This window comes from Coturnix japonica, chromosome 21 (assembly GCF_001577835.2).
Source record: "Coturnix japonica isolate 7356 chromosome 21, Coturnix japonica 2.1, whole genome shotgun sequence".
NCBI classification, from domain to species: domain Eukaryota; kingdom Metazoa; phylum Chordata; class Aves; order Galliformes; family Phasianidae; genus Coturnix; species Coturnix japonica.
This window is the reverse complement of record NC_029536.1, coordinates 449,777-475,678: the sequence shown is the minus strand read 5'-3', so window position 1 is coordinate 475,678 and position 25,902 is coordinate 449,777. Positions and strand designations below refer to the sequence as shown.

Here is a 25,902-nt window from a genome sequence, read left to right as displayed (position 1 = left end):
CCCACGGTGCCTGGCTGCTGCCCGAAGGAGAGGCGAGGCGGGTGCAGCATGCACACAGCGAGGTTTATTGCTTGGCCGGACTGCACCGCAGCCAGCACGGGTGACGTGGCCAGCACATGCCCACAGCACAGCCACCACCTCCCAGTGCCAGCAGGCAGCACCGCTGCAGGGACGGCCTGAAGCTCAATAAACAGGCACTCTGCAGCGATACCCCGCTCTGGTGCGGGCCGTGTCCGTGGGCAGCAGCTCCCCACCAGCCCAGCACAGGACGGCATCCTACACTCGGCCACCGCAGCTCCCAGCTCCTCACCCTGCTCACCAAACTGAACCCTGGACAGACCCTGCGGCCGCTGCCAGCCCCGGCTCGGCCCTGTCCCCTCATGTCAGCTGCCCCCGCCTCCCGCCCCACATGCCAGCAGCCCCGTGCTGCCCTCCCCGCCGCCATCTCACACCTTCCCTGCTCCCCACTGCCACGTCGCCATCCCTCCTCCCCGCATGGAGCCGCTGAGCCCACGGCCCCCCCAGGTGCAGCCCCACAGTCGCACTGTGTGCCACGTCCAGCCCCACACGGACACCCCTGGGTAGCAATGGGCAGCCCAGTGCCGCCCTGCTGCAGCACATCCTCCCAGAGGCAACTGCTCGGTGTCCCCATGTGTGACATCCTGGCACAAGCTGGTGGGCGCCCGCTCTGCCCAGCCCCGGCATTACGCTACGGTTAGAAGCAAGAGGAGCTCTTGGAGCAGCCGCACGTCCATCCTCATCCTCACTGCCCCGGCAGCTCTCAGACCTCCCTGCAAGGCACAAGAAAGAAAGAGGCTCGGTCAGCACGGGGCCTGGCACACGGCATGTAGAGGGGATGGGCTGCACATACGAGGCTGTCAGCGTGGAGTTGAGGAGCAGTGTGGTCCGGATTCTGTAGAGCTGTGCCAGCGTCAGCTTACGGTGCTGCGCTGATGAGTCTGAGAGCGTGCGGTGGGCAGGGGGCTGCAGGCTGGGGCTGGGCTGGCCCAGGGTGGGCACAGGGCTCTCCATGGGCTCCTCTGACTCTGAGAGCTCTGAAGCGGAGTCACCGCTGCTGCTGCTGCCAGCACTGGGCGCTGGGTGCCCCGGGGTATGGCTAGTCCGCTGGAGCAGGGGGGGAGCAGGGGAGGGCATGCATAGGTCAGAGAGGCTCCGGCTCTGGCTGAGTGGGGCTGGGGGCCCGGCCAGCAGTTGCAGCAGACTGGCCTCTGACTTGGACTTGAGCACTCGGGCCTTGCAAGGCAGAAGCTGCACGGGTGTCCGGCGGCGCAGCCGGGGTGAGGGGGGCCGTGGGTCCAGGGCTTCTGGCCCCTCCTCAGCCCCCACGTCCTGCTGCCGGGGGAAGTCCCGCGGAGAGGCAGGTGAGAGCGTGCCATAGGCGCTGTCAATGGATGTGGAGCAGCAGCTGCTGGGCTGCGTGGTGACTCCGTGGGGCAGGGACAGGCTGCCCGAGGGCAGCTCGTGGGTCGGGGTGCTGCCGGAGGTGCCGGTGGCAGTGCTGGCGGAGGTGCCAGTGCTGACAGAAGTGCTGTCTGATGGTGAACCGAACGGCCCCACATCCGAGTCTGGGGAGGAGAGCTCATCGCCGCCGTCCACCACTACCACTGAGATGGTCTCAGTGGAGCCATCCGAGGGGCTGCGGGAGAGGGGAAAGTGAGGAGGGGGCTGCTCCGCGCCGGCGGTCACAGTGCCCCTGTCCCACTCGTACCACTGCTGGGAGTCCAGGCTGGTGCTGCTGCGGCGCAGCACTGTGGGTGAGCTGGCGGTCGAGGTGCTGCTCTCACCATCCTCCTCATCTTCCTCCTCCTCCTGCAGGCGCTGGCACTGCCTGCGCTGTTGCTCCTGCAGCCGCAGGCGCTGCAGCAGGTTCTGGGGATGGCAGGTGTCAGGGGGCTGTGGGCATGAGACCCCCGTGTCCCCCCCACACCGCGTCCTCACCTGTGCGTTGTGCAGCGCCTCGACCCAGCTGCGGCACAGCGACTGCCCACTGGCCTGGAAGGTGTAGGCAGCCACGGCACTGCCAAACTCATTCAGGTAGATGAGGAGGAAGGAGCCTGCAGATGAGAGGCCGTGAGGCTGGGACTCCCAGTGTCTCCCTGGGGTGCCGCTACCCCCCGGTGCCACTCACCTGGGTCCTTTAGCTCTCGGCAAATGACCTTGTCCACCAGCAAAGGCTGTCGGACCACCTTGGTGCGCTCAGCCTTCTTGACAGGCTTGGTGATGAGGAAGAGGTCAGTGAAGAGGAAGCAGTAGACGTCCATCTGTAGGGACAAGAGCAGGGCCGTGGGTGCCAGCCGGTACGTGAGGGGCGAGCTCCCCATGCCCCTCATCCTCACCTTGCTGTCTTTACCTTCCCGCATCTTCAGGCTGCCCTCAAGCAGGAGCTGCCGGGTGTCATCTGGGGAGGTGCCAGGCATGGGGGCCGTCAGGTCCAGCCGCAGGAACTCCTTCAGCAGCTGCGGGAAGCCGGGGGAGTCAGCACAGGTCAGGACGTAGCACAGCACTGCAGCTGTGCCTGCCCAGCCTACCTTGTCCACCTCGTCCGTGCCGCCCTCCACCACCTCGTAGGCGTCGATGCGGCTGAGGATGGCGGCCAGGCGCTGCTGCTCCTGCCGCTGGCGCATCCGCGAGTTGACGTGATTGATGAAGTGCTCCACAGAGCTGATCTGCAGCGCAGGCACAGGGTGAGGGGCTGGGGGTGCCCACCTGCCCACATCCCTGCACTGCACCCCTTACCATGGTGAGGATGGCATCGCGGGTGCGCGCATCGTCCGTCTTCTTCAGCACGGACTTGAGGAGCAGCGGGTACTTGGTGAGGCGCTGGTGGGGCTTCACCAGCATGTCGCTGAGCTTCAGGCGGCTGCACTGCTTGTGCTTCTCGGCCCACTGCAGCATGCAGACGTCAGCTCCAGCCGCAGCCCCGGCCCCAGCCCCACCGCTCCCCCCTTACCGTCACGTAGGCACGGAAGAGCTCGCTGTCGCGCAGCAGAGTGCGCATGTACTCCATGCAGCCCTCCTCCTCCATGCAGTACTGGATATAGGGCTTGAAGAGCGTTCCAAACTGTGGGCAGCGTGGAGGTGTTACCGCAGGGCGCAGCCTGGCACAGCCCATGGTGCAGCACAGGGTTGTCACTCACCGTCTTGAAGCCCTTGAGGAAGTCCATGGGGTCAAGCAGCACCTTGGTCCGACGGGCCTTGTCCAGCACCGGGGCCATGACGCTGCTCCACAGGCTGCGGTGCAGCTGGATGATCTCCCCAATGTTGCCAAACAGGCGCTCAGCATCCACCTGCAGGGGGAGGCAGGGAGCCACCGGGGGTCACATCCCCATGAGCCCACCATGCGGGGGAGCCCCTGCTGTGCACCGCACTGCTGCTCCCCCAGGCCCCACAGCACAGCCCCTACATACACATACTCACCTCACACAGCAGCCCTGACTCCTGAAGGTTCAGCAGGCAGCAGAGGAAGAGCTGTGGGGACAGAACAGGAGCTCGTGGGGCAGAAGTCACAGTATGGGAGACACCCACAGCTGGGGAATACGTGCCATGGGCACTCACATCAGTGATGACCTTTAGCTTGCGGATGTAGGTGGCCTCAGTGTGCAGCAGCTCCCAGATGGCTTCCTGCTGGTGGCACTGCCGGCGCGTCAGGGCCTGCGGGGCCAAGCGTCAGTGCTGCACCGTCCCAAGAGCGCAGCCAGCATCGCCATCACCCCCCGTCCTACCTCCGTGCCCTCAATGATTTGCTGCCAGCTGTCCTCCAGCACCAGGCTGCTGTCATCCCCGTCCTCCTCCCAGGAGTCCTGGTCGAAGCGGAGCTGCGGTGGCAGTTTGGGCAGCCCGAAGCTGCTGTAGGTGTGCAGCTTGCTCTCCAGCTGCTCCATCTTGTCCACCTCCTGCTGGAAGGCACGAGCAGACAGGCTGGGGACAGTGGCAGAGTGCCATGGCTCTACTAGCCCTGCCGGTGGATCTGGGGCACAGCCATGCAGGACCTCACCCCACCACCACCCCGGCACAGCACCACGACTCCCGCACCCTCCCCCTGCCCACATACCCTCCCAAAGGGGCCGGTGCTGGCGCCGGAGCTGAAGAAGCCGCTGAAGCGGCTGGCAGCACGGTTCTTCCAGGTGTCGGTGCCATTAGTGGGCAGGGAGCCGCTGCCGTGCAGGGATGGCTCGGGGCTGGGGATGCTGGCGTCCCCCAGGAACTCCGTCATGTTCTTCCGCCGCCTGCCCGGAGCCTGTGTGGGTACAGTCGGTGTCGCAGGTCAGCACCAGCCCTGCACACCTCACAGTGCAGGGACAGCCCCCGAAAGCCGCGCTCTGCCCCTGATGTGTCCCCCACGTGCCATAGCCGGTCCCTTTCCGGGGCGCACGGAGCCAGGCCCCCATGGGACACGAGCTCACAGTGCCCGCACCCGCACTGACCTGCGTACCTGCATCCTGTGTACCGGGGCCAAGCGCAGCGTCCTGTGCCCACCCCCCGTGGCAGAGGGGCACCGCGGCTCAGCGCATCCCACGGGGTGCAGCACCCCGAGCCCCACACCGCCCAGCTGTGCTCTGAACTTGAACCGCAGAGCAGGGCAGGCTGTGGCCGAGCTCCTCTGAACAAAAGGAGGTGGGGCCAGCGCAGAAAACCTAATTTCCCTCCTCGCCAGATAAGCTAAACAGACCCGAACAATTCGCTGGCAGAGATCAAAGCCCACCATCCCGCAGCAGAGCTGGGTCCTGGCCACACAGCACCCGCCTGCCCAGGCACAGCCGTGCTCATGCACCTCTACCACCCCACGCCAAGGCCACACTGTGACATGGCTGCTGCCCTCTCCTCACTCAGCACAAAGTGCAGCAGGGCCATTGCGTGGCACAGCGAGACACACTGTCCCCAGGCTGTGACAGCCAACACATGCCTAGCGTGCCCTCTACTTTGCCCCAGCACATGCCCATAGCTCACCATGCCACGGTGTCCCCAAGTACCCCAGCCCACACTGGCCCTGCTGCCCAGCTTTGGCTCCGCTCCCACCTGCTCTCGGGGGCCCAGCAGTGGAGGTGGTCCTGTGACTGCCATCCCTTCTGTGCCACCAGCGCAGTGCTGGTCCTGCTGCCAGGCATCGTACTGCCGGATGCGGGCGGCCACCAGCCCCGGCCACACAGCCAGCCTGGCACCCTCAAGGGCTTCTGGCACAGGGGGCCAGGAGCTTCTGTCCCCACGCTGGGATCACCAGAGCCAAACCTTGGGGAGCAGGAGCTGCGTGGCCCCACGAAGGTGGCATCTGCTCCCACAGGGAGTGGCAGCAGATCCGGCCCCACGGCTTATCTGGGGCCAGGGTCCACGGGGCAGGACTGAGGCTGCACACAGCAGCTGACAGGTGCCAAGGCGAGGAGGGACGGTGGCCACATCCTGGCCAGGAGTGCAGCCAGGGCGAGCCCTGGGGTCCACGTGGCAGCTCAGAGCCATTGAGCTTTACTTTGCTCAGGGACCAGCCCATACATGGCACAGCTGCAGGGCTGCCAGCTGAGCTGCCACACCTGGGGCAGGGCACTGCCCGCACTGCAGTGCTGTACCCCTGGCACCCCCATGGCATGAGGCCAACCAGGAGACACCCTGCTGCCCTGCTGTGCCCCCACCCCCCTGAGCACATGAGGCATGGAGCGCTGATGGAGCTCTGTGTGTACTCACCAGGATGTCGGTGCCCTCCCTGCGGCCTGGCCCTGGCTCCAGCCCTGTCCCGAGGAGTGCAGCGGTGCCGGCGGGGCGCAGGATGGGCAGGCTGGCTGAGCGTGCATCCCGTGCTGCCTGCTCCACCTTCAGCTCGTTCCCGGGCTTGGCTGTGGGAGCACGGAGCTGTCAGAGCCCCCAGCCCCGAGGTGCAGGGCTGGCTTTATATTTCCCCCCTCCACACCTTTCACCCGCAGGTAGTGTCCCCCGAAGCGGTACGCCTCAAACTGGAGGGACAGCGGCGTGTTGGACTGGTCCAGGTAGATGTCCACCTTGCTCTGCTCGATCGCCCTCCTCTCAAAGACCGGCAGCAGCACATCCCTGTGGATACCATCCCTATGGGTCCTGTGGGTCTCTGTGCCCACTGGGGCCATGCCTGGCACAGGCACACTCACCCCAGGGACTTCTTCTTCATGGCCGGCACGATCTCCGCCTCGATGTCAACATTCAGGTCGAATTTGAGGGTGAAGCACTCCTTGCTGGGGTCCTGCAGGAGACACGCAGCTCACCAAGGGCTCCCTCCCATCTCAGATGTGGCCACAGCACAACCCCACAGCAGAGCCCTGGGGAGGGGATGGTGTCTTACATCCGTGTGCCTGCGCCGAGCCTTCTTCTTGGGCAGCTTCAGTGCTGAGCTTCTCCTGTCTCTGCGGGCAGGAGCAGAAAGAGCCAGGTGTTCTGCAGGGTTTGATGGCACCCGCTCTGTCCCATGCACTGCAGACAGGGCTGGGACATTCACTCACCCTCTCCCATCTGCTGATCCCTCGTCATCATCCTCCATGTCGGAGGCAGGGCTGGTGCGTGGCGGGCACGAGCGTGTGGACACATTGCGGGCCAGGATGGAGCCTGTCAATGAGCATTGGGGCTGTGCTGTGCTGAACAAGCTGGACCCGCTGTGTCCCATCACTTGGCCCAGGTCACAGCCAGCCCAGCTTACCTGGTGGGGGCAGATCGAAGCGGATGTGCCCATCAAAGTGCATGGTGCCGTGCAGGCGCCCGTCACAGGCCTCACACAGGCTAAGTGGGCTGCTGCAGTTCAGCTGCTGGCACTCTGCGTGGTGACATACCTGTGGGGTGCAGCTGTGGGCTGGGGCTGGGCAGCAGCAGGATCCCCCGACCCCCCATGGGCTGTGCAGGGGATGGGGACACAGCCACAGTGCTGCGGTGCTGTCGGGCACTGAGCCCCCTCCCCATCACCTCTGCACTGCACAGAGACCCTCGGAGCACAGGGACTGCAGCAGAAAGGCCGCACACAGCTGGGCGTGGAGGGAGAGGGCACTGGAGGCACTGGGGGCACCTGGCCCCCACCCACCCGTTCCCAATGTCCCAGTGCTGGGCTGAGGGTGCACCGGGACCTGCTGCGCTCCCAGGGGGGCTGCGGGGCCGCAACGGAGCCTTTTGTGTTTGTGAGATCAGTGTCCCCACGGCAGGACGGAGGAAGCGAGTGTCTGCAGCAAAACAATGCTCGCAAGCCGATGCATTTCCTCCGATTGTGCGCCCAGCCTCAGCCTCGGCCGGTCATTCACAGGCATTTATTTTTAACCCCAGTGGGCGCTCGGCCCGTGACCCCTCGCTGGGGGCTGCGCCGGGGGTCGGGGCGCTGCCGGGGGCGCTCAGCCCACCCCGGGGGTCCGTCCCCACGTGGCAGCGCCCCACGAGTGGCAGGTGGCAGGTGGGAGGGCAGCGGAGCGGCATCCCGGAGCGCGGCAGAGGAAGCTCCGCGCAGCCCCGGCCGCCCCCGCTTCCTGCCCTCCTTCCTCCCGGCGCTGCTGAGCTCAGCGCTGACGCGGCCGCCGCCCGCGCCCCCCGACGGGGCCACCCGCCCCCACCGCCCGCCCCGCCGCGGGACGCCGAGATCCGCGGGCAGAGCCCACGGCAGCTCCGGGAGCCCCGCACCGCCCCGCACACCGACCTGCCGTCCCGCACGGCCCCGCCCGGCGCCGGGGATGTCGCGAGGCCGCGTCCCGGTGCCACGTGTGTCCCGCGCCGTGTTTGCCCAGCGGCTCCACCCGCGCAAACACGACCCGCCCGCGGACACGCCGCTCACCTGCCCGCCCGCACCGCCGCCCCCGGGCCGGATCCCGCTCCGCCCGCACTTCGCCGCCCCCCCCGGGCAGGTTCCTGCCCCGCTCCCTGCGCTGCGGGGTCCGAGGTGCGGGATGGTGCGGGCACAGCCCGGCTCTGGAAGGAGCTGGAGAGCAGAGCCCTCCCGAAACCCGCACTGCCCGAAAGGTCACCGCTGCGGTATGTCCTCCCCGGTGCTCCTGAAAGGCAGCGTGTGCCTCACTGCAGAAAACAGCTCATCCGCTCACCATAAAAGCCCATAGCAGCGCTGCCAGGCCTGCAGGGCCCAACAGCCAGCACTCTCGTTGCTGGAGCAATGCTCCTGCACTGCCCAGGCCAGGGGCACCGCACTGCACGGCTGAGCACTGCATGATTGAGCACTGCACATTGAGCGCTGCACATTGAGCACAGCACATTGAGCACTGCATATTGAGCACTCCATATTGAGCACAGCATATTGAGCACTGCACATTGAGCACTGCACGCCCTCCCCACCAGCACGGCCTCAACACACTGAGCACTCGGCACTCACCAGGAGCAGAGCAGCAGCACGGCACCGGCAGCAAGGACAGCCCGGAGCGAGCCAGCAGGTCGAGCAGCCAAAGATAAGGGGCCCTAAATCCACTCCGGCTTTACATTAGCGATCAACAAGATTAGGAGAGGTGGCACGGGGCGCTTCCAGCCACAGGCTCTGCTTAATTCCAGAGCCCGGCGCTTCCCAGCCTGGTCACGGCGCTGCCATCCCTCCACACGGCGCAATGGATGCGGACATGAACGCAGCTGTTCCTGGAGGGGCCCGGTGCAGCTCTGCTGCCCAGCCCCAATGCGCAGCAACGAGCTGCAGCAGAGGCTCCCCCCCTCCCAGGCACGGCCGCGCTGCCTGTGCCGGCTTGCCAAGCTGTGCTCCGCCGGGAACAGGACAGACGGGCTCAATGAGATTAGCCTGAATTACAGCAGGTGGGGAAACATGGAAGCTGCCGCCACGCAGTTAAATCCCAGCCACGCACCATCCTGCGGGCACACACACACAGCGGGACCACGATGCTGCCGAGGGATGCGTGCCATGCACAGCTCCCACCATGCAGGGAAGTGGCTGCAGCCCTTCCCCGCTGCGTAGCCACATCCTACCGGCCCAGGCCTTTCTGCCCCGTGGCCGCCTGCCAGTCAACTGCACCGACCGGTTCTGCTGGCACCAGAGGCACCGGGAGCCGGGGCGAGCCCGTGGGAGCCTCCACCTGCCCGGATCTGCAGCAGCACCGTGTCCCTGCTGCCTTCCTGCCCGCACAGCCCCAGCTGAGCGCCGCGCTGCAGCACCCTGTGACATACCTTGGCTGCTCTCCTCTTGTCAGCGCAGTCGGGGTTCTGGCAGCGCAGCCCCTGCTCCTCTGCTGGGCACTGCTCGTCTGCAGGAGAGAGACAGGGTTAGTGCTGGGTGCACTCGTGGGGCCCTGCAACCCCGCGCCCACCCCTGCCCCACGGCTCCTGCAGGAGGGCAGGTCCCCAGCAGTGAGCGCCCGGCTTTTGGGCATTAAGCTGAGAGTGGGGGCTGCCAACCTCCTGCCCCAGAGAGCAGCAGCATCTCCTGGTGCTACCCCAAACCCCACGTCCCCGTGCCCAGAACCCAGCGCTGCGGCTCCAGCTTCTCCAGCAGAGAAGAGCAGTTTGTGCACCCGCAGCACTGGGACCAGCTGCTCCCTGCCCCAAAGTGCTGGGTCTATTCTGGGTGCGTGCTGCCCACAGAAGGGTCCCACAGCTGCCCCAGACATGGGGCTGAGCAAGGCCAGGAGTGCCCACGAGTGGGAGAGGGGCCAGGAGCTGCCCCTGGGATGGGGATGGCAGCCCAGTGTGGCCAGTGATGACGCACCATGAGCTCCCCAAACTCCCAGTGCTGAAAACACAGGAATGGGCCCAAAGCCCCAAACCTGCCCTAATATGGAGATTTATTTCCCGATGGATAGCAGTGCTGGGATGGCGGCAGCACAGAGCAGGGCTCGGGGGCATCGTCCTGCACCCGCTGCCATAACAGGCAAGGGCTGAGGGCAGTGCCAGGAGTGCTAAATCTGCTGCTCGCCAGCCCCCAAAGGGGCTTACGGTCCGCTTTAAGCTCTAACAGTTAAATCGGCCTTGAGGACAAATCCTATTTTGAAAGCTTTTGTTATGTGTCGTGCCTAATAGTTTAAAAATAACAGGCTCCGGGCGGCTCGTGGCACAGCAGCGGGCACCGGGGCTGAGGAGCAGAGCTCTCCTGTGTGGCAGAGCAGGGGCTGTGCTCACACCGGCCCAGGGCAGCTCCGTGGGGACCCCGTGGGCACCGCTGGGTGCAGCGCCCGTGGGAGAGAACCGGGAGCGCGGCTGCCGTGGGGCCCCGCCGCCCCGCACCGCGGCAACACAATGGACGCTCTGTCCCCACCGCCGCCCCGCAGCGCCCGCCAGGCTGCTCGGCCCCTCCGCCGCCATCATTTCACTTGACCTATTATGAATAATAACAGAAACAAACCCGAAATTCTTTCAGGCCGGCGAGGGGAAGTTTTCCCAACTCACCAAAACCACGAGGACGGTGACAGCGGCCCCTGCCCCGCACCGGGCCGCTCTGCACGAACCACCACCGGCAGCGGGAGCTCACACACACACACACACACACACACACAAACACACACACACAGACACAGGGACCTCACACCCCCCGTGCTGGTTGCGGTGCAGGGGCCGGCAGTTCTCCAGGTGCTCCCAGCCCCGCCCCGGCCCCGCACACACCGTCCGTCCGTCTCCGTGCCGGTTCGTGCCGTGTCCCCATCACGTACCCGCCCGCTGCTCGCTGATGTCCAGGCTGGAGCTCCACGAGAATCGCTCCACCGCCCCGCACTCCATCCCTGCCAGCACAGGGGGCACAGCCCCCAGCTCGTACGCTCCCCGCTTCTTCCAGTACAGGAACATGGTGCGGCCGCAGCGCGGCACCTGCCGTCACCATGGGGCACCCGGGGGGCTGCGCGGCCGAGCCGTGCCCGCACCGGTGGGACTGGCCGGGGGGGGCCCGGCTCCGGCTTTAAGAGCGGGTCCCGCCGTCCGGACAAGCGCAGCATTCATCCCGCAGCCGGGAGCGCTGGGGTGGCGGAGGGCGCTGCTGGAGGCTGCCCAATGCCCCGCGCACAGGGCGCACAAAGGGCCTTTCTTCAGCCTCCTACAGACATTGCACAAATTTCACTTTCCGCCGTCTATGAAAGACATTTCGGCGGCGGAGACAAGACGGGCTTGTGATCCAAAGCATCGGCATGAAGAGCGCGGCTGTTCGGCAGCTCCGGCGGCACAGCGCTGGGGGGGGGGGATGCTGCGGGACCTGGGGGCTGAGCGCTGCGGGTCGGACGGGCACGGCCCCGAGCACAGCAATGGGGGGGGGCGCGGAGCAGCACGGCATCAACACTGACCCCCACCCTGAGCTCAGCACCCGGCTGCCATTCGCACACGGAGATGGTGGTTCGGCCCCGCAGCAGCTGCTCTCCCGGCTCACGCAGTGGAATGTTCTCCCCACATCTGCGCTCATAGCGCTGCCGTCCCGCCCCACGCCCCGCGCAGCAGCTCCGGGGTCGGCAGCGCTGAGCTGGGCAGCCGCGTGTCCCGGCCGCACCGCGAGGGGCAGCAGGTGACGGGGAGGAGCCGGGCCGGGGCCGAGCCCCCCGAGCTGAGCAGCCCCGCACCCAGCTCCGCTCCGGGCCTCCTGCCCCAGACTCAACCACGGCGTCGTGAAGCCGCGTTTTCCACGCACCAGTTTGGCCACCACGAGCAGCCAAACCCCCATCAGTGACACCAGCCGTCCCTGCTGGCAGCAGCCGGGACGCACTCGGCCGGGATCGGCTGTTTGCGGTGCTGAGCCCGACAGCGGCGGAGCTCATCGGCACCGAACCGGCTCCGCCCGCCCGTCCCGAGCTCCGGCCCCATTGTTCCCTTGCTGCTCCCCCCAGCGCTGCAGGCGGTGACGCAGGACACGTGCGTGGAGACGGAGAGTTTCAGTTTTCTCCTTCCCACCACCGGGCAGAGCTCCCTAAACCGGGTCGGTCTGCACCGAATGACCGGGCCAAGGCAACTCCTGCCCGGCTCCATCGGCACCGGCACCGCCCGCGGCCGTCACTACACGCTCCGCCGCCTCCGGGTCCCTCTGCCAGGAGCGGCCGAAGGAAAATCCGCCCCGGAGCTTTTGTGATGCGGCAACAGACGGCGGCCACGGCCCCACGGGCGGGCACAGCTCCACCGCCACCATCCGAGGGCTGGGGAGGGGGAGGAAGGAGGGGCAGCGCCTGCCCGAACCGGGGGGAGCTCGGCGAAGCGCAGGGCAGGGCCCGGGGGGGGCTGGGGGCGGAGGCCGGGCCGTTCCGTGGGTTGTCCCGCAGCCGCCCCTCCCTCCGCACACCCGGAACGTCCCCGCCCCCCCCGCGCACTCACGCGTCCCCGGCCGAAGGATGAAGCGGCTGCGGGACGGACCCCGCTCGGCCGCGGTTCTCATCGCTCCGTGCGGTGCCGGTACCGCTCCGCTCCGCCCCGCCAGGCTCCGCCCCGCCCGGCCCCGTCTCACCTTTCCCGGTGCCCCCCCGCCCAAAGCACAGATGGGCCCGGATTCATTTTCGCCTCCCCGCCGCCGGAGCCAACCATATGTGCAGCATTAGGGCCGGATTAAGTTCAGGCTTTAACTCTTCACCACGTGCAGCTCCGTCAGAACCTCCCGCTGCCGTCGGTGCGTTGGTTTCCATCTGTTCGTTGTTCACAGCGTTGCCCCACGCAGGACACACAGGTAACACATTCCTCCCCCCTTCCACGGCTCTACCCATAACACAGGGCTTGATAGAAGGAATTCAGATCAAACCAACGTTTTCAACTTATTTACTACAAAACACCAAAATACATACTGAAAATATAAAACACTGTTAAAAATGATCGTTTGGTATCTACAGGTTTGGCCCAAAGTCCCAAAGGCTTCAGGTGTCATCACACTGCAACGTGGATTCCCTCTGCTTAAAACACTTCCTCTTTCTCAGCTTCCCAGAGCCCAGGATGCTGTAGTTGTACTCAGATGTGACGTAGGGGATCTCTCCCTCGATTCCTTCCTGGAAAAACCAAACCAAAAGCCAGAACACTTCAATGTTACAGATGTGATGACTGGACTTACTTGGGGGGCAGAGGGTGATAAGGGTTATCTGCCAACATCCAGATGTGAGCCCCAAAGAAAGCAAAATCCTGCCTGCAAGATGAGCCCCATGACAACGTTTCCCACCTTCCACCAGCTCCTACCTGGCTCACAAAGATGCAGTTTGGGACGGCGATGTTTCCCAGCAGGAGGCAGTTCACCACCCTCAGGCTCTGGGGAGGCACCGGGGTCAGGATGTGATAGAGATGCTTCTCCATGTCGACCCCTCGGACAATCCCTGTAACACAACACACAACGTTCTGTTCCCTCCCAACTCCACCAGCCAAACCTGGCCCATGAATTCTGTACAACACTCAGGATTTGCTTTGGGAAACATGGATCTAGTCCTATTTTCCCAGTTCTTTTTGGAAATAGGAGATAATCCCACCATTCTGCAGTGCAGCTCAAAATACAACGTGACAGCACTAAGGGCTGAAGGTCTCCCGGCCTCACTCACCGAAGCCCAGACAATCACAGATGGGTGTCTGTGTCAGCAGCACCGGGCCGGCACTTTGGCATCTGATTTCATCTGGGATCCTGCAGAGCCCGACCCAGCTGGCGTTCACTGCGTACATGATGTTGGAAGGAGCGACATCAGTGTGAATAACCCTGAGTGCAACAGCATTAAAAGGTACCTGAGGGGGAAGGAAAGGAACGAAAAGAAACACAGCTGTGTCAACAGCAGCTTTGCATATTTAACCTGAACTTGAACCCAACTAGAAAAGCCACCGACCACATCTACAAATAGCACAGCAAACACAACTCAACGCACAGAACAGCTGCTACAATGACACTGCAGCAAATTTGCCTTTTAATTACCAGCCCCGCTCAGCCCATTGCCTTGCATTACAAAGCATTTCTCACCACCTTCCAAAAACATTCACAGTGCGACTCTCAATTCCCTGCAGCCCCTGCAGTTGCCCCATACCTGGTAGGGCACGATGCTGTGCAGTGGAAGGACAGACGGCACATCTGGGGGCTGCAGCTGCCCCAGGTAACCCAGGATGGACATGTCACGTAAGATGCTGCTGTGCACTCGCCTGGAGGAAAGAAACGCAGCAAATCAAGACGTGGAAGCTGCACTCAGTGTATTAGTCTATGTAACCAGGGAGGAAGGAACAACCCCCGCTCTGTTCCCCACAAGGGCCACCTAACACAAGGGTTCTCCATTATGCATTTACCACCAAGACTCAGTGACTTCATTGCGCCAATTAAGAACCACTCAGTGCCGATTTTCCACTTACGCTTCACCCGCAGCCCCAGCTCCAGGGAACTCAGGGTGCACGTAGAGCAGTTTATAGTCAGGAGCTGATGCATCTTCCTCCCCTTCCGAGCACTTCCAGCTCTCTGCCGCACTCAGGTCCATCCTCTTGCCCTTGCCCTGCTGCTGGCCCTTGGTGTACAGCCCAGGAGCCACACGGACGCTCTCGGGGGTGAGCGGAGCCATGGCCTTCCAGTCATACACATCCATCTGAACCACGTGAGTGGGCGACAGCAGCCGGATCATATCGGTCAGGAGCAGCAGCCCCTCACCTGCAGGGAGCAGAGAACACACGGTTACAGCCACCACATAAAGAAACCTCAACGCTGTTACAGACCAACAGCAGCTCTGATCTCATGCTCCCTGCTGTGCAGTGAGGTGATGCACTGTCAGGTTGTTACGCTCCCTCTGCCACCACCCCTCCAGAATGGACCCATCGTGTTTGTTTACCTTTCACCCAGCCCATAGTGTTGATGACTAAAGGCACTTCCTTCCTGTAGGAGCTGAACACGTACTTGACCACATCGATGTATCTCTCTGTGTCCTGCTCACAGCTGCTCTGCCCATAATACACCATCTTACGCGGCGTCCGCTGGTGTGTGAATGGCGGACCTGGGAATGAAAGCACATCTCTGCACTGCTGTGTACCCTCCATCTGCTGACACACAGGGAGGAAAGAGCAAGACAATTCCTACGGCCTTTTATTCTCCATGTGCACTTTTGCAACGTGTGGCAGCTTCCCCTTAAGTACAAACAGCCCATCCCCAAAAAGCTCCTTGTGGGAGCAGCAAAACATACCGAGAAACGGCTCCGTTACGGTACTTAGAGACACGCATCCGGGTGGTGTGAACTCGGTCTGGCCTATGTCGCATTCCATGTACTCCACAGAGGGGAGGCTGCAGTGACAGGAGCATCCATAGAGATGAGCAGCACTGCTGTGAGTGAGGGGAGGCACAGCTCACACAGCACAGAGCAGGGCAGCACTCACTGGTTGAGCAGCAGGTTGATGAGGTATCTGTTGAACGTGGACTTGCCGATGCTCTTGGGGCCACACACCATGATGACGGGGACGCCTTCATCCTCCACTAGCAGGAGACACAAGGGTTACTCTGCAGGGCAGCACCATGCCATGCACTGAGCGCAGCAGGGCAGCACCGTGCCATGCACCGAGCGCAGCAGGGCAGCACCGTGCCATGCACTGAGCGCAGCAGGGCAGCACCGTGCCATGCACTGAGCACTCACCGCAGCAGCCCCGCAGCAGCTGGCTCAGGGCTCCCGTTGCACTGTCCGACAGCATCAGGCCGCGCTCGGGGCCGCAGGGCACGATTCCCACGGCCGCCAGCAGCGCCAGCTCGGCCGCCACGTCGGGGTCGGTCTCGGTGTCGCTGTGCGCGGTGCCGCCGTCGGGGCGTCGCGGGCCGTGAGCGGCGGCAGCGCCCGGCGGGACGCGTCGGAACGGCGGCTGGAAGAGGCGGCAGAGCGGCGGAAAACTGAGCAGGAACCGCGTGAGCGCCGTGTCCAGATGCTCCAGCAGCAGCACGGCGCAGCCCGGCCGGAACCGCGCCATCACCCGCTGCCGGGCCGCTACGGGACGAACCGGACAACGCGAAATGGCGGCGGGGCCGCGAAATGGCGGCGGAACCGCGACCCCCCCGGAGCCCCCGAGTCCAACTCACGGCGGCGGACGCGGTGAGCGCGCAACGCGCTGCGGGCGGCGGAGCGGAGCTGCCGGGCGTCGGTGTGAGCGGCGGGCAGCGCCTCCAGGGACAGCGCGCAGTGCGTCGGCGGGGACAGCACCGGTAACGGCGGCTGGTGCGGCTCCACCGTGAAGCCCAGCACCCGCACGGCGCCCAGCAAACAGCGCAACCGGCACCTCCCGGTGAACGTCAGCACCTGCGGGAACGGAACCGGGGCAACGAGTCAGACGGGGCGGAGCTGAGAGCGGGACGGAGCAACGAGCAACGATCGATGAACGCACCTGCTGCGGGGCCAGCAGCAGCACCGCCGCGCCTTCCCGCACCTCCACGGCCGCCAGCCCCGCCCCGACCGGCGGATCCGTGACGGACCGAGACAGCGACGGCGGAGCGGCCAGATCCGGCCACGGGGCTTCATCGCGGGGATCCACGACGGAGCCGCGGGACTGAGACCGGCGGGGACGGACGCGACGTGCGGGCATGGCCGCTTCTACCGGATGTACCGTACGGACATGGCCGCCTGTACCGGATGTGCCGTGCGTTCATGGCCGCACTCACCGCATCCGGCCCCGCCCCGCCCCGCCCCGTCCCTTTATTGGCGCCGCCCGCCCGGTCCCGCCCCGCACCATGTTCCCGCTGCTCGTGTCGCTGCTCGTGTCGCTGCTCGCTCCGCTCGGTGCCGTGTGCGGGCCGTGCTACCGCATGGCGGGGCTGTTCCAGATCCACGACGGACGGGACGGCCGGGACATGGAGCGCGGCTGCGGGGGGTCAGTGTGTGAGCGGGGAGCTGCTGCTGCTGCTGCCGTCCCGCATCACGCCGCCCCAACCGTGTTGTTCCCGCAGCGCCGCGTTGTTCCGCAGCCACGGGCAGCACCTGGCGCAGACGCTGCGTTTCGCGGTGGAGGAGATCAATAACGGCAGCGCTCTGCTCCCCAACGTCACGTTGTGCTGCGACATCCACGACACGTGCTCGGACGCCGCCAACCTTCTCGCCACGCTGCGCGCCCTGGTCCGGTCCGGCCGGCGGCACGTGGAGGCACCGGGCGCCCTGCGGCAATACGAGCCCCGGGCCGTGGCCGTGATCGGGCCCGACAGCAGCCGCCTGGCGCTCAGCACCGCCGCCATCCTGGGCGTCTTCCTCGTGCCCGAGGTCGGTCCCGCTCCCCTTTAGCCCCACGGGCTCTGGGGCTCTTGGCCCGGCCCGTTTCCCAGCCCTGCTCCCTGTTCCTGCTCCCTCCTGTCAGGGCAGCAGACCCCCCCGTGTCCCACCCCGTCCTGGCTCCCTTTGCAGATCAGCTATGAAGCCTCCCTGGAGACACTGAGCCTGAAGCGGTTCTACCCCTCGTTCCTGCGCACCATCCCCAGCGATGGGCAGCAAGTGAAGGCCATCGCGCTGCTGCTGCAGCACTTCAGGTGGACGTGGGTGGCTCTGGTGGGCAGCGACAACACCTATGGTAGGGATGGGATCAAGGCCCTCTATGAGCTGCTGGCCACAACCGAGGTGTGCGTCGCCTACCGAGGTGTCATCCCCGCAACCAAGGACGGCAGCAGCCCCGAGCTCCACAAGCTGACCCAGATCCTCATGGACAGCAGGGTCAACGTCACCGTCGTGTTCTCCAACAGGAGGAACGCGCAGCCCTTCTTTGAGGCGGTGGTGCAGCGGAACATGACGGGGATGGTGTGGGTGGGCTCTGAGGACTGGTCTTTAGCCCAGACCGTCTGGCAGGTGCCCGGCATCCAGAACATCGGCTCCGTGGTTGGCATTTCGGTTGAGCAGGCAGAGCCCACAGTGCTGAAACGCCTCCAGTCTTGGGCGAACGCAAAGAAACGTGCTGTGTGTGGGAGTGCTGGCAGCACAGCGGAGCCGAGGGGAAATGGAGCGAGCAGCATTGAAGGCGTCCAGCTGAACTGCACCCAGCACCGCCCAGAATGTCAGCTGCTCGCTCACACCCCAGACATATACGACATTCAGGCCTCTTACAACGTGTACTCTGCTGTGTATGCGGTGGCCCATGGCCTCCACGACCTGCTGGGCTGCGCCTCAGGGGTGTGCAGCAAAGGCAGAGTGTATCCCTGGCAGGTAAGAGCAAGGCAAGGCCCTTCCTCCCTCTGCAGCACAGACTTTTCACTTGTGCTCAGGGGTTCTCTGTCTCTGTAAATCCCTCACACACCCAACAGAGCAGGGCTGTGCTGCTCAGGGCTGGAAGCCTCTTGGCCTCTGGCCGTGTGGGATTGGCACAGATCCTGCCTTGAAGGCTCTCCCTTGAATGATGCCAACAGCCATGTGAGGCTGCCTTCAGCCTTCTCACTGCAGCGTCCCTGTAGGCTCCAGCTGTTGCAGGTAAAGCAGCCTGGATCCAGACACACACTCTCAGCTCACTCCTACTCTTCTGTCTGTAGCCCTTTGCAGAAACCCAAAGAGATCTGCTGATCTGCTGCTGCTGGACCTGTGCTACTTACAGAAAGGAAGGCAGAGAGGGGCTGTCAGCACCTTCCTCGCTGGAGGCAGGACTCAGTAGGAGTCTTGTCACCAGGAAGGGCTCTACTCTGACTTTCTTACAGCTCCTACAAAAAATCAAGCAGGTAAACTTCAGCCTGCACAACAGCCAGATCTCATTTGATGCCAACGGGAACATTCGTAAAGGTTATAACATCATTGCATGGAATTGGAGAGGCCGGAGTTGGGCTTTTGATGTGGTTGGAGCTTTCACTGTGAACCCTGAAAAACTGCACATTGACCAGAGCAAAATCCTGTGGCACACAAGAGATCACCAGGTACAGTTCTGCATTCAAACCTTATTTATTGTTGAGCCAACTAGTTCCCCAACGTTACTTCCTGGGTATTTCCCCAGAGCAGAAGAAATGTGAAGGTACGTGGGAGGGGGCCAGAGGCAGTTACCTGCATTCTGAGTAATAACTGTCATTAGCCTTGGGCTGCATTCTGACCCCTCACCCTCCCAGCCCACGCTGCCCCGCAGGTTGTGCCTCTGCCTGATGTTTGCTGTGCTCCCAGCAGGTTCCTGTCTCCGTCTGCTCCTGGCCCTGTGCAGCCGGGGAGATGAGGCTGCAGCAGAACCGACACCGCTGCTGCTTCAGCTGCGTGGCCTGTCCAGCAGGGACCTTCCTGAACAAATCAGGTCAGTAAACCCTTGGGAGTTTCTCTTTCTTCCTTATTGCTCAGTGTCTCTACCTGCACCCTTCCTTTTCATCACACCAGTTCCTTGTTTCTACCTTACCCTCTCCCTGAACCTGCTCTCCACTTAACTCTTTTATTTTACTTCCTATGGACAGTAAAAAAACCTGAGCTCACCTAAATGTGGTTAGCCTGGCTTCCCCGTTTGCTTCCTTATGGGTATGCAAAGCTCATGCACTGCACTCAGCCTGGAGCTTTCCAAGGGATGTTTCCAGCAGGTGGCTTCATACAGTCAAATTACCATCAGTGTCAGCAGAGCCCCCTTGTCTTATGGCCTGGGGACACGGGATGTCTGGTCTAACAGCTGCTTCCTGAGCCACATCCTCAGGGAGGGAAATTCAGCCTAGTGTTGCCTTTGTGCTGTAGATGTTGCTCACCTGTGGTCACCAGCAGCTCCAGTCCTTGGGGTGTATGGAAATGTCCCATTCCTGGGGCTGGTGACAGGGTTTCCCTGGCACAGACCCACTACCCACCATGATAAATACCTTACCAATGTGTGCTCGTGGCCCCTGGGCAGCCTTAGTGTGTCTGCACTGAGCGTGGCAGAATTGCCAGCTCTGGGTAACGGTGGGAGTGGGGAGCCCCCAAAAACACCAATCCTTCCATCTGCAAGAGGAGAGAACTGCCAGTGCATGGTACTGCTGTGCACACAGAGCCCTTCCTGTCCTGCAGCCCTGTCCCACTCAGCTCAGTCCCCTGGCTCAGCAGGCACGATGCAGCCTAGTGCTCTCCAATAGTGCTGCTGCAGTCCCACAGTGCTACGCCCTATAATTCCCAGCTCACTGCCCTTATCACAAGCAGTGGACTTTTGGGAAAAGAGCACTTAGGCTCAGAACACTGCGGGGAAGGAGAAGAACCAGAGGCAGCTGTAGGGAGGCGCCTGAGGCTGCAGAGCTGTGAGCTCAGGGTGCCCCACCAGGACCAAGCACTAACTGTGCCCATGGCTCCCACGTGCCGCTGTTCCCTGCAGCCCCGTATTCCTGCCAGGCCTGTGGGAGGGACGAGTGGGCGCCCGCAGGGAGCGAGAGCTGCTTCAACCGCACCGTGGAGTTCCTGTCCTGGGCCGACCCGCTGTGCTGGGCGCTGCTGGTGCCCACCGTGCTGCTGCTGCTGCTGCTGCTGGGGCTGCTGGTGCTGTTTGCCCTGCACGCCTCCACGCCGGTGGTGCGCTCAGCGGGCGGCAGGTTGTGCTTCCTCATGCTGGGCGCTTTGTTCTGCGCCTGCAGCAGCATCTTCTTCACCTTCGGGCGGCCCAGCCGGCTCTCGTGCCTCGTGGGCTTCCCGCTCTACAGCATCAGCTTCACCGTGTTCCTGTCGTGCGTGGCCACGCGCAGTCTGCACATCGTCTGCATCTTCAAGCTGAGCCGGCGCTGCTCGGCGCTGCACGAGTCGTGGCGGCGGCGGGGCGGCCCGGTGCTGTTCATCGCGTGCAGCACGTTGCTGCAGGCCGTGCTGTGCGTGGCGGCGGGTCCCGCGGGGCCGAGGCGACACTACGGGCTGCGGGCGGAGCGCGTGGTGCTGGAGTGCGGGGCGGGCGGGGACACGGCGGCCATAGTGTACAACGCGCTGCTGGGCGCCGGCTGCTTCGTGCTGAGCTACGCGGGGCGGGAGCTGCCGGCGGATTATAACGAGGCCAAGTGCGTGACGTGCGGGCTGCTGCTGCAGCTCGTCTGCTCGGCCGCCGTGCTGAGCACACGGGGCGTGTGCCGCGGTCGCAGCGCCGCGGTGCGTTCGGCGCTGGGCGCGTTGTGCTCCGTGACGCCGCTGCTGGTCGGGCTGTTCCTGCACAGGGGCTTCGTGCTGCTGCTGCGGCCGCAGCTCAACACGGCGCAGCGCGTCCAGCGGGCGATACGCAGCTACACGAGGCGCCGCGACCGGTAACGGCCCCGCGCGGCCATCAACGGCATTAACCGCTACGGCATCACCGGTACGGCATTAACCGGTACGGCATCACCGGTACGGCATTACGGCATTAACCGGTACGGCATTACGGCATTAACCGGTCCGGCGTTACCGGAGCCGTGCAGCCAAACACGATCGTTGTCAGCCCGTTGTTCCGCTTCCTGTCCGTCACATCCGGCGCCACTTCCCGGTCCGTCACATCCGGGCGCTGTCGCTCTGCCGCCTGGCGCTGAGGTTCCGGTGCCGTTGCGGTTCCGGCCCGTCGCGGTTCCGGTTCCGGTCGGTTCCGGCCATGCCGGGCGCTGCCGCTCACAGTGTCCGTGTGCTGCGGGAGCTGAACCGGCAGCGCGCAGCCGGGCAGTTCTGTGACGCCACGCTGGGTGTTGGCGGCCGTGAGTTCCGCGCTCACTGGCCGGTTCTCGCCAGCTGCTCCCGGTTCTTCCGCTCCCGGGGCTCGGTGGGCCCGGGCCCGGTGTCGCTCCCCGACGCGGTGGCGGACACGTTCCAGCTGCTGCTGGATTTCTTCTATACCGGCCGCCTGGCGCTCACCGCGCACAACCGCTCCCGGTTACTGTCGGCCGCGGAGCTGCTGGGCGTACCGGACGCCGTGGCGCTGTGTCGCTCGTTCCGCCCCGCACGGCGCCGGTCCCGCCGCGCCCCCGGCCCCGCGCCGCGCCCCGATGAGCCGGGAGAGCAGCTGGGAACAGCGGGACCGGACACGGAGCGGCCCGGAACGGACAGCGCGGCGACAGCGAACGTTGCCCCGCCCGCGAGCAGCGACACGGCGGGAGGCGGGACCGGGAGCGGTGATAACGAGCCCCGAGATGAGAAGGAGGAACTGGGGGATAAAGGGAAACACCTGGAGCGGGGACCGGGCAGGAAAGGAAACACAGCGCCCGTGGAGTGTCCGACCTGCCATAAGAGCTTCCTCAGCAAGTACTACCTGAAGGTGCACAACAGGTAACAGCTCCTGACAGCGGGGAGCACGGCGCGGTGGGGCCAGTACAGGCTCAGCAATGGGGGGCTCTGATCGGTGCCGGTGGCTGATGCCTCAGTGGGACCGGGTGGATGGGATGGATTGCACAGGAGGAGTAAAAGTGATCACTGCCATCAGCAGAACTTGTTCAAAGGAGGCTTTAAATGGAGCTTTCCAGCTCCTTCAGCAGCTGCTGCTCACAGCACAGCACAGGCGGCTGCTGAGGCCTCACCCTGCTGGCAGCACAGACAACAGGGGGGTTGTTGCATCCTCCTGTCACAGCACAAGTGCTGGGCACACAGAGCAGCGACTGTTTGTAGGTCTGTTGTGTGGGCAGCAGAGCTCAGCGCTGTTCCACTGTCAGTAATGGATGCTCTGCATTTGTGTGTCCCCAGGAAACACACTGGTGAGAAGCCATTCGAGTGCTCCAAATGTGGGAAATGTTATTTCAGAAAAGAGAATCTCCTGGAGCACGAGGCCAGAAATTGCATGAACCGAACTGAGCAGGTACATGTGCCCAGATGGCAGGTGCCCCCAGCTGCTGGGCTGGCTGCTGGCTGCACATCCAGCTCCTGGCATCGTCCTTTCCTGTCTCACTCTGAAGCTGATCCCTTCCTTCTCTCGCAGGTCTTCACGTGCTCTGTTTGCCAGGAGGTGTTTAAGAGGCGGATGGAGCTGCGGCTCCACATGGTGTCGCACACAGGGGAGATGCCCTATAAGGTCAGCAGTGCACACAGCAGCTCCAGCCGTGCCTTTCTATTCTGGGGATCCTGGCCCTGCCGTACTGGGGCTGTGTTACCACCTGGTGGCAGGGACACTCCGCTGTCTGCAATGCGCTGCCTTTGACTGCAGGCATCGCTCTTCTCCCACCTTTCCCCTTGTCCTTATTGCCATCACTGGGTCCCTTACCCGTGAGCTGTCAGTTGTCTCCAGCAGCAGCAGAGCCGTTCCCCACCTCTGAGCCCTGAGACACACCAGAGTCAGGCAGTTCTTCCCGTGGCTCTGCAGCCGGGCACTGCTGCCTTGCTGGGCACTTGTCTTTGTGTCAGAACAGCTCGTGTGCTCTCAGCGCAGGGATGTCACATAATGAGGTGCCTGGAAGCCGACCCTCTTCTCCTGTATTCCAGTGCTCCTCCTGCGTGCAGCAGTTCATGCAGAAGAAGGACCTGCAGAGCCACATGATAAAGTTGCATGGCGCGCCGAAGCCCCATGCGGTAAGGGGAGCATGCTGGCACAAGGTGGGGTGAGTGGAGGTGGTTTTTTTAATGCTTTCTCTGCGGATTTTGAGAGAGAATTACCTTGCGCTGAAATACAGAGTAATTCCCATTATCCTTTCTGGTTCTGCTAAGCAAGGCAGGGGGTTACAGAATGCTGCCTAACCCCGAGCTCTCCTATGGACTTGCAGTGCTCAACTTGCTCCAAGTGCTTTCTGTCTCGGACAGAGCTGCGCCTGCACGAGGCATTCAAGCACCGAGGAGAGAAACTGTTTGTCTGCGAGGAGTGTGGACACAGAGCCTCGAGTCGCAATGGCCTGCAGATGCACATCAAGGCCAAGCACAGGTATGAAGTGACCTCTTCCCTCCTCTGTGTCACAAGCAAACTCCTTCTCCCCATCCTCCTGTGGGGTGGGTGCTGGGAGCCCCCTGCAGTGTGTGGGCTGATTGAATGGTGCTTGCTGCCCTCCAGCTTCCTTGGAGGTGATGTGCTGCAGTTTCTGACAGCTGCAGGTTGCTGGTGTTGGCAGCTGTTGGTGAGTGGCCAATCCTTAGTCCTGCTTGCCTCTCTTCTGAAGGAAATGTGTGCTGTTTGCTCTTCCTCTGAGGGTAGTAATGCAGGTGATGGCTGGAGCTCCTCAGCTGTCCTTCTGCCTGGCTGATTCCTGTCCTTGAAGTGGTGAATTTTCATTAGCTCTGGTTCCTGGGCTGGTCATATGGTGCCTGAGGGGCAGGAAGCACCAGCTTTGCACTTCATATGGAGCATATGGGTGCAGAGGAGCATTTGTGGCCCTGCAGAATACTTTAGTTGGAGATAAGTTGAAGTAGGATGTAATTGCAGCGCTTTGAGACAGCTGTGACAGGTAGTGTGAGGGACTGATCCAGGCAGAGGTGGAGGTGACGTTTCTCCATCTGGGGGCTGCCTAAGGCCCAGCTGCCTTTCTCCTGCCCACAGGAACGAGCGTCCCTATGTCTGTGAGTTCTGCCATCACGCCTTCACACAGAAAGCAAACCTCAACATGCACCTGCGCACACACACCGGTGAGAAGCCCTTCCAGTGCCACCTCTGCGGCAAGACCTTCAGGACACAAGGTACCGCTGGGCACACAGCACTGCGTAACTGCAGCCCCCTCCTACCCCACGGAGGCCACCTGGGAGCACACACGGTCTCATCAGCGTAGCACGTGCCTGTGCCCCAACTGGGGGCACCCAGCTGACCTGCAGCTCTCTGTCCCTCTGCTCACGGCAGCGAGTCTGGACAAACACAACCGGACACACACCGGGGAGCGGCCGTTCAGCTGTGAGTTCTGCGAGCAGAGATTCACAGAGAAGGGGCCGCTCCTGAGGCACATCGCCAGCCGGCACCAGGAGGGGAGGCCACACTTCTGCCAGATCTGTGGGAAAACATTCAAAGGTACCTGCTGCTTATGGCTGTGGCTTCGTGCCACTTTCCAGGCTGTGCTCCTTCCATGTCTTGGCCCTTGTGCCGTGGTGCTTTACAGTGTAGGCCTGCAGCTGCTCTGCTGGCAGGGCTGCTGGCAACGCCACCTTCTTTTTCTCCTCAGCTGTTGAGCAGCTGCGCGTCCACGTCCGCAGGCACAAGGGGGTGAGGAAGTTTGAGTGCACTGAATGCGGTTACAAGTTCACACGGCAGGTAGGACACGGCTCGGGTGGGTGCAGGGCAGTTCTGCTGTGCTTTTGCCAGCCCTTCCTTTCAGAGAAGCACAGCACACCAGGCAGAGCCCTCCCCCTCCTCTCTTGCAGGCACACCTGAGGCGCCACATGGAGATTCACGACCGGGTGGAGAACTACAACCCCCGGCAGCGGAAGCTTCGGAATCTGATCATTGAGGATGAGAAGGCGGTGGTGGTGGCTCTGCAGCCGCCCCAGGAGCTGGAGGTGGGCTCAGCTGAGGTCATCGTGGAGTCCCTGTCCCACGGCCCCCTGCCTGAGGAGATCCCGGTGCAGAGACTCTGTTCAAACGACAGCTTCTCTCCAGACGTGATTGAGCAGTCACTGATAATAACCACAACAATTCCTGCTGACTGTGAGACGTAACATTGCTGTGCACATCCTTGCTACCAAACAAAGCGTTGGGCTGCACTGACTCTGCTACATTGGTTCTGTTCAGCCTCCGGTAGCTCTGAGTCGTACATCCAGCCCTTCTCCCTCCCCCCTGTAATGACCCCAACCCCGGATTGCAGGGAACATTTCTGATGAAGCGATATCAGGTATCAAATTAAGAAACATGAAGCTACTCAGAATGACTACTTAAATAAATGAACATACAATGTATGGGACGAGATGTAATTGATGACTCCATACGTGTAATACTGTGAATTGTTTTTAACGAGCTCTCAGCTGTGGCCAGAGGGGAATGCTGGCTCACCTGCTGCTCCATTAGTTTTATGCTGTTGATTAAAGCTCTCCCAGAAGTGTGACTCTGTCCCTTTCCTTAAATGTGTGCTGAAATGACCCATCTCCATTAAACCCGTGCCTTGTGGTTTCATTAAGCTTCTGCTGCCTATTACTGTTTCTTTGCTACACTGAAAGCATGGTGTGCTCTCTTACCTTCTCCCCACTGAGCTCATGTAGCTGTTACTCAGCTTGAAATGCAGCAGCGTTACCTCAAGGAGCAGAGAGCTGCACTCACTGAGATAACACCACCCAGGGCTGCTGTCACTGCAAAACC

At 63.0% G+C, this 25,902-nt stretch overlaps 4 protein-coding genes across 9 annotated transcripts; 2 read left to right on the top strand and 2 right to left on the bottom strand.

Moving 5' to 3' along the window:
• Positions 1-44: 44 nt before the first annotated feature.
• Positions 45-12,334, bottom strand: PLEKHG5 (pleckstrin homology and RhoGEF domain containing G5). Of its 6 annotated transcripts, none has more exons than XM_015882523.2 (22): positions 12,232-12,334; positions 9,124-9,200; positions 6,671-6,800; positions 6,477-6,579; positions 6,320-6,380; positions 6,129-6,220; positions 5,918-6,054; positions 5,695-5,843; positions 4,073-4,258; positions 3,744-3,917; positions 3,577-3,672; positions 3,439-3,489; positions 3,159-3,308; positions 2,972-3,082; positions 2,758-2,907; positions 2,550-2,687; positions 2,358-2,477; positions 2,150-2,282; positions 1,960-2,075; positions 1,730-1,890; positions 872-1,657; positions 45-791 (listed from the first exon to the last, which is right to left on the bottom strand). In XM_015882523.2, the coding sequence occupies exons 1-22, from the start codon at positions 12,290-12,292 to the stop codon at positions 782-784; spliced, it is 3,192 nt and encodes a 1,063-aa protein (XP_015738009.1). In that variant the 5' UTR covers positions 12,293-12,334; the 3' UTR covers positions 45-781. The 6 variants fall into 6 exon arrangements, with proteins under 6 accessions (XP_015738009.1, XP_015738006.1, XP_015738007.1 ...); XM_015882520.2 differs by lacking the exon at positions 12,232-12,334 and adding an exon at positions 10,599-11,067; XM_015882521.2 differs by lacking the exon at positions 12,232-12,334 and adding an exon at positions 10,599-11,066 and having other exon boundaries at positions 3,744-3,914.
• A 303-nt stretch (positions 12,335-12,637) lies between these two features.
• NOL9 (nucleolar protein 9) lies at positions 12,638-16,443 on the bottom strand. The gene is made up of 11 exons (XM_015882550.2): positions 16,210-16,443; positions 15,908-16,124; positions 15,474-15,815; positions 15,220-15,316; positions 15,030-15,127; positions 14,682-14,843; positions 14,215-14,503; positions 13,899-14,010; positions 13,428-13,605; positions 13,075-13,208; positions 12,638-12,890 (listed from the first exon to the last, which is right to left on the bottom strand). The coding sequence occupies exons 1-11, from the start codon at positions 16,405-16,407 to the stop codon at positions 12,762-12,764; spliced, it is 1,956 nt and encodes a 651-aa protein (XP_015738036.1). The 5' UTR covers positions 16,408-16,443; the 3' UTR covers positions 12,638-12,761.
• Positions 16,444-16,545: 102 nt separating this feature from the next.
• Positions 16,546-21,017, top strand: TAS1R1 (taste 1 receptor member 1). The gene is made up of 6 exons (XM_032448828.1): positions 16,546-16,692; positions 16,769-17,075; positions 17,217-18,005; positions 18,488-18,700; positions 18,942-19,068; positions 20,020-21,017. The coding sequence occupies exons 1-6, from the start codon at positions 16,553-16,555 to the stop codon at positions 20,997-20,999; spliced, it is 2,556 nt and encodes an 851-aa protein (XP_032304719.1). The 5' UTR covers positions 16,546-16,552; the 3' UTR covers positions 21,000-21,017.
• A 254-nt stretch (positions 21,018-21,271) lies between these two features.
• Positions 21,272-25,723, top strand: ZBTB48 (zinc finger and BTB domain containing 48). The gene is made up of 9 exons (XM_015882565.2): positions 21,272-21,980; positions 22,392-22,503; positions 22,624-22,716; positions 23,124-23,210; positions 23,402-23,556; positions 24,166-24,302; positions 24,460-24,624; positions 24,776-24,864; positions 24,975-25,723. Exons 1-9 carry the CDS (start codon positions 21,313-21,315, stop codon positions 25,266-25,268), a joined length of 1,800 nt encoding a protein of 599 aa, XP_015738051.1. The 5' UTR covers positions 21,272-21,312; the 3' UTR covers positions 25,269-25,723.
• The last annotated feature ends 179 nt before the right edge of the window (positions 25,724-25,902 follow it).

Coding starts and splice junctions, on each gene's coding strand:
- TAS1R1 (XM_032448828.1), top strand. CDS start 16,553: ATGTTCCCGCTGCTCGTGTCGCTGCTCGTGTCGCTGCTCGCTCCGCTC. Junction 16,693..16,768: donor ATGGAGCGCGGCTGCGGGGG/GTCAGTGTGTGA, acceptor TTGTTCCCGCAG/CGCCGCGTTGTTCCGCAGCC. Junction 17,076..17,216: donor GCGTCTTCCTCGTGCCCGAG/GTCGGTCCCGCT, acceptor CTCCCTTTGCAG/ATCAGCTATGAAGCCTCCCT.
- NOL9 (XM_015882550.2), bottom strand. CDS start 16,407: ATGCCCGCACGTCGCGTCCGTCCCCGCCGGTCTCAGTCCCGCGGCTCC. Junction 14,844..15,029: donor CGTAACGGAGCCGTTTCTCG/GTATGTTTTGCT, acceptor TTTCATTCCCAG/GTCCGCCATTCACACACCAG. Junction 14,504..14,681: donor CACTATGGGCTGGGTGAAAG/GTAAACAAACAC, acceptor TGCTCCCTGCAG/GTGAGGGGCTGCTGCTCCTG.
- ZBTB48 (XM_015882565.2), top strand. CDS start 21,313: ATGCCGGGCGCTGCCGCTCACAGTGTCCGTGTGCTGCGGGAGCTGAAC. Junction 22,504..22,623: donor GCATGAACCGAACTGAGCAG/GTACATGTGCCC, acceptor CTTCTCTCGCAG/GTCTTCACGTGCTCTGTTTG. Junction 24,865..24,974: donor GTTACAAGTTCACACGGCAG/GTAGGACACGGC, acceptor CCTCTCTTGCAG/GCACACCTGAGGCGCCACAT.
- PLEKHG5 (XM_015882520.2), bottom strand. CDS start 10,731: ATGTTCCTGTACTGGAAGAAGCGGGGAGCGTACGAGCTGGGGGCTGTG. Junction 3,673..3,743: donor AAATCATTGAGGGCACGGAG/GTAGGACGGGGG, acceptor TTGGCCCCGCAG/GCCCTGACGCGCCGGCAGTG. Junction 3,309..3,438: donor AGTCAGGGCTGCTGTGTGAG/GTGAGTATGTGT, acceptor CTCCCCCTGCAG/GTGGATGCTGAGCGCCTGTT.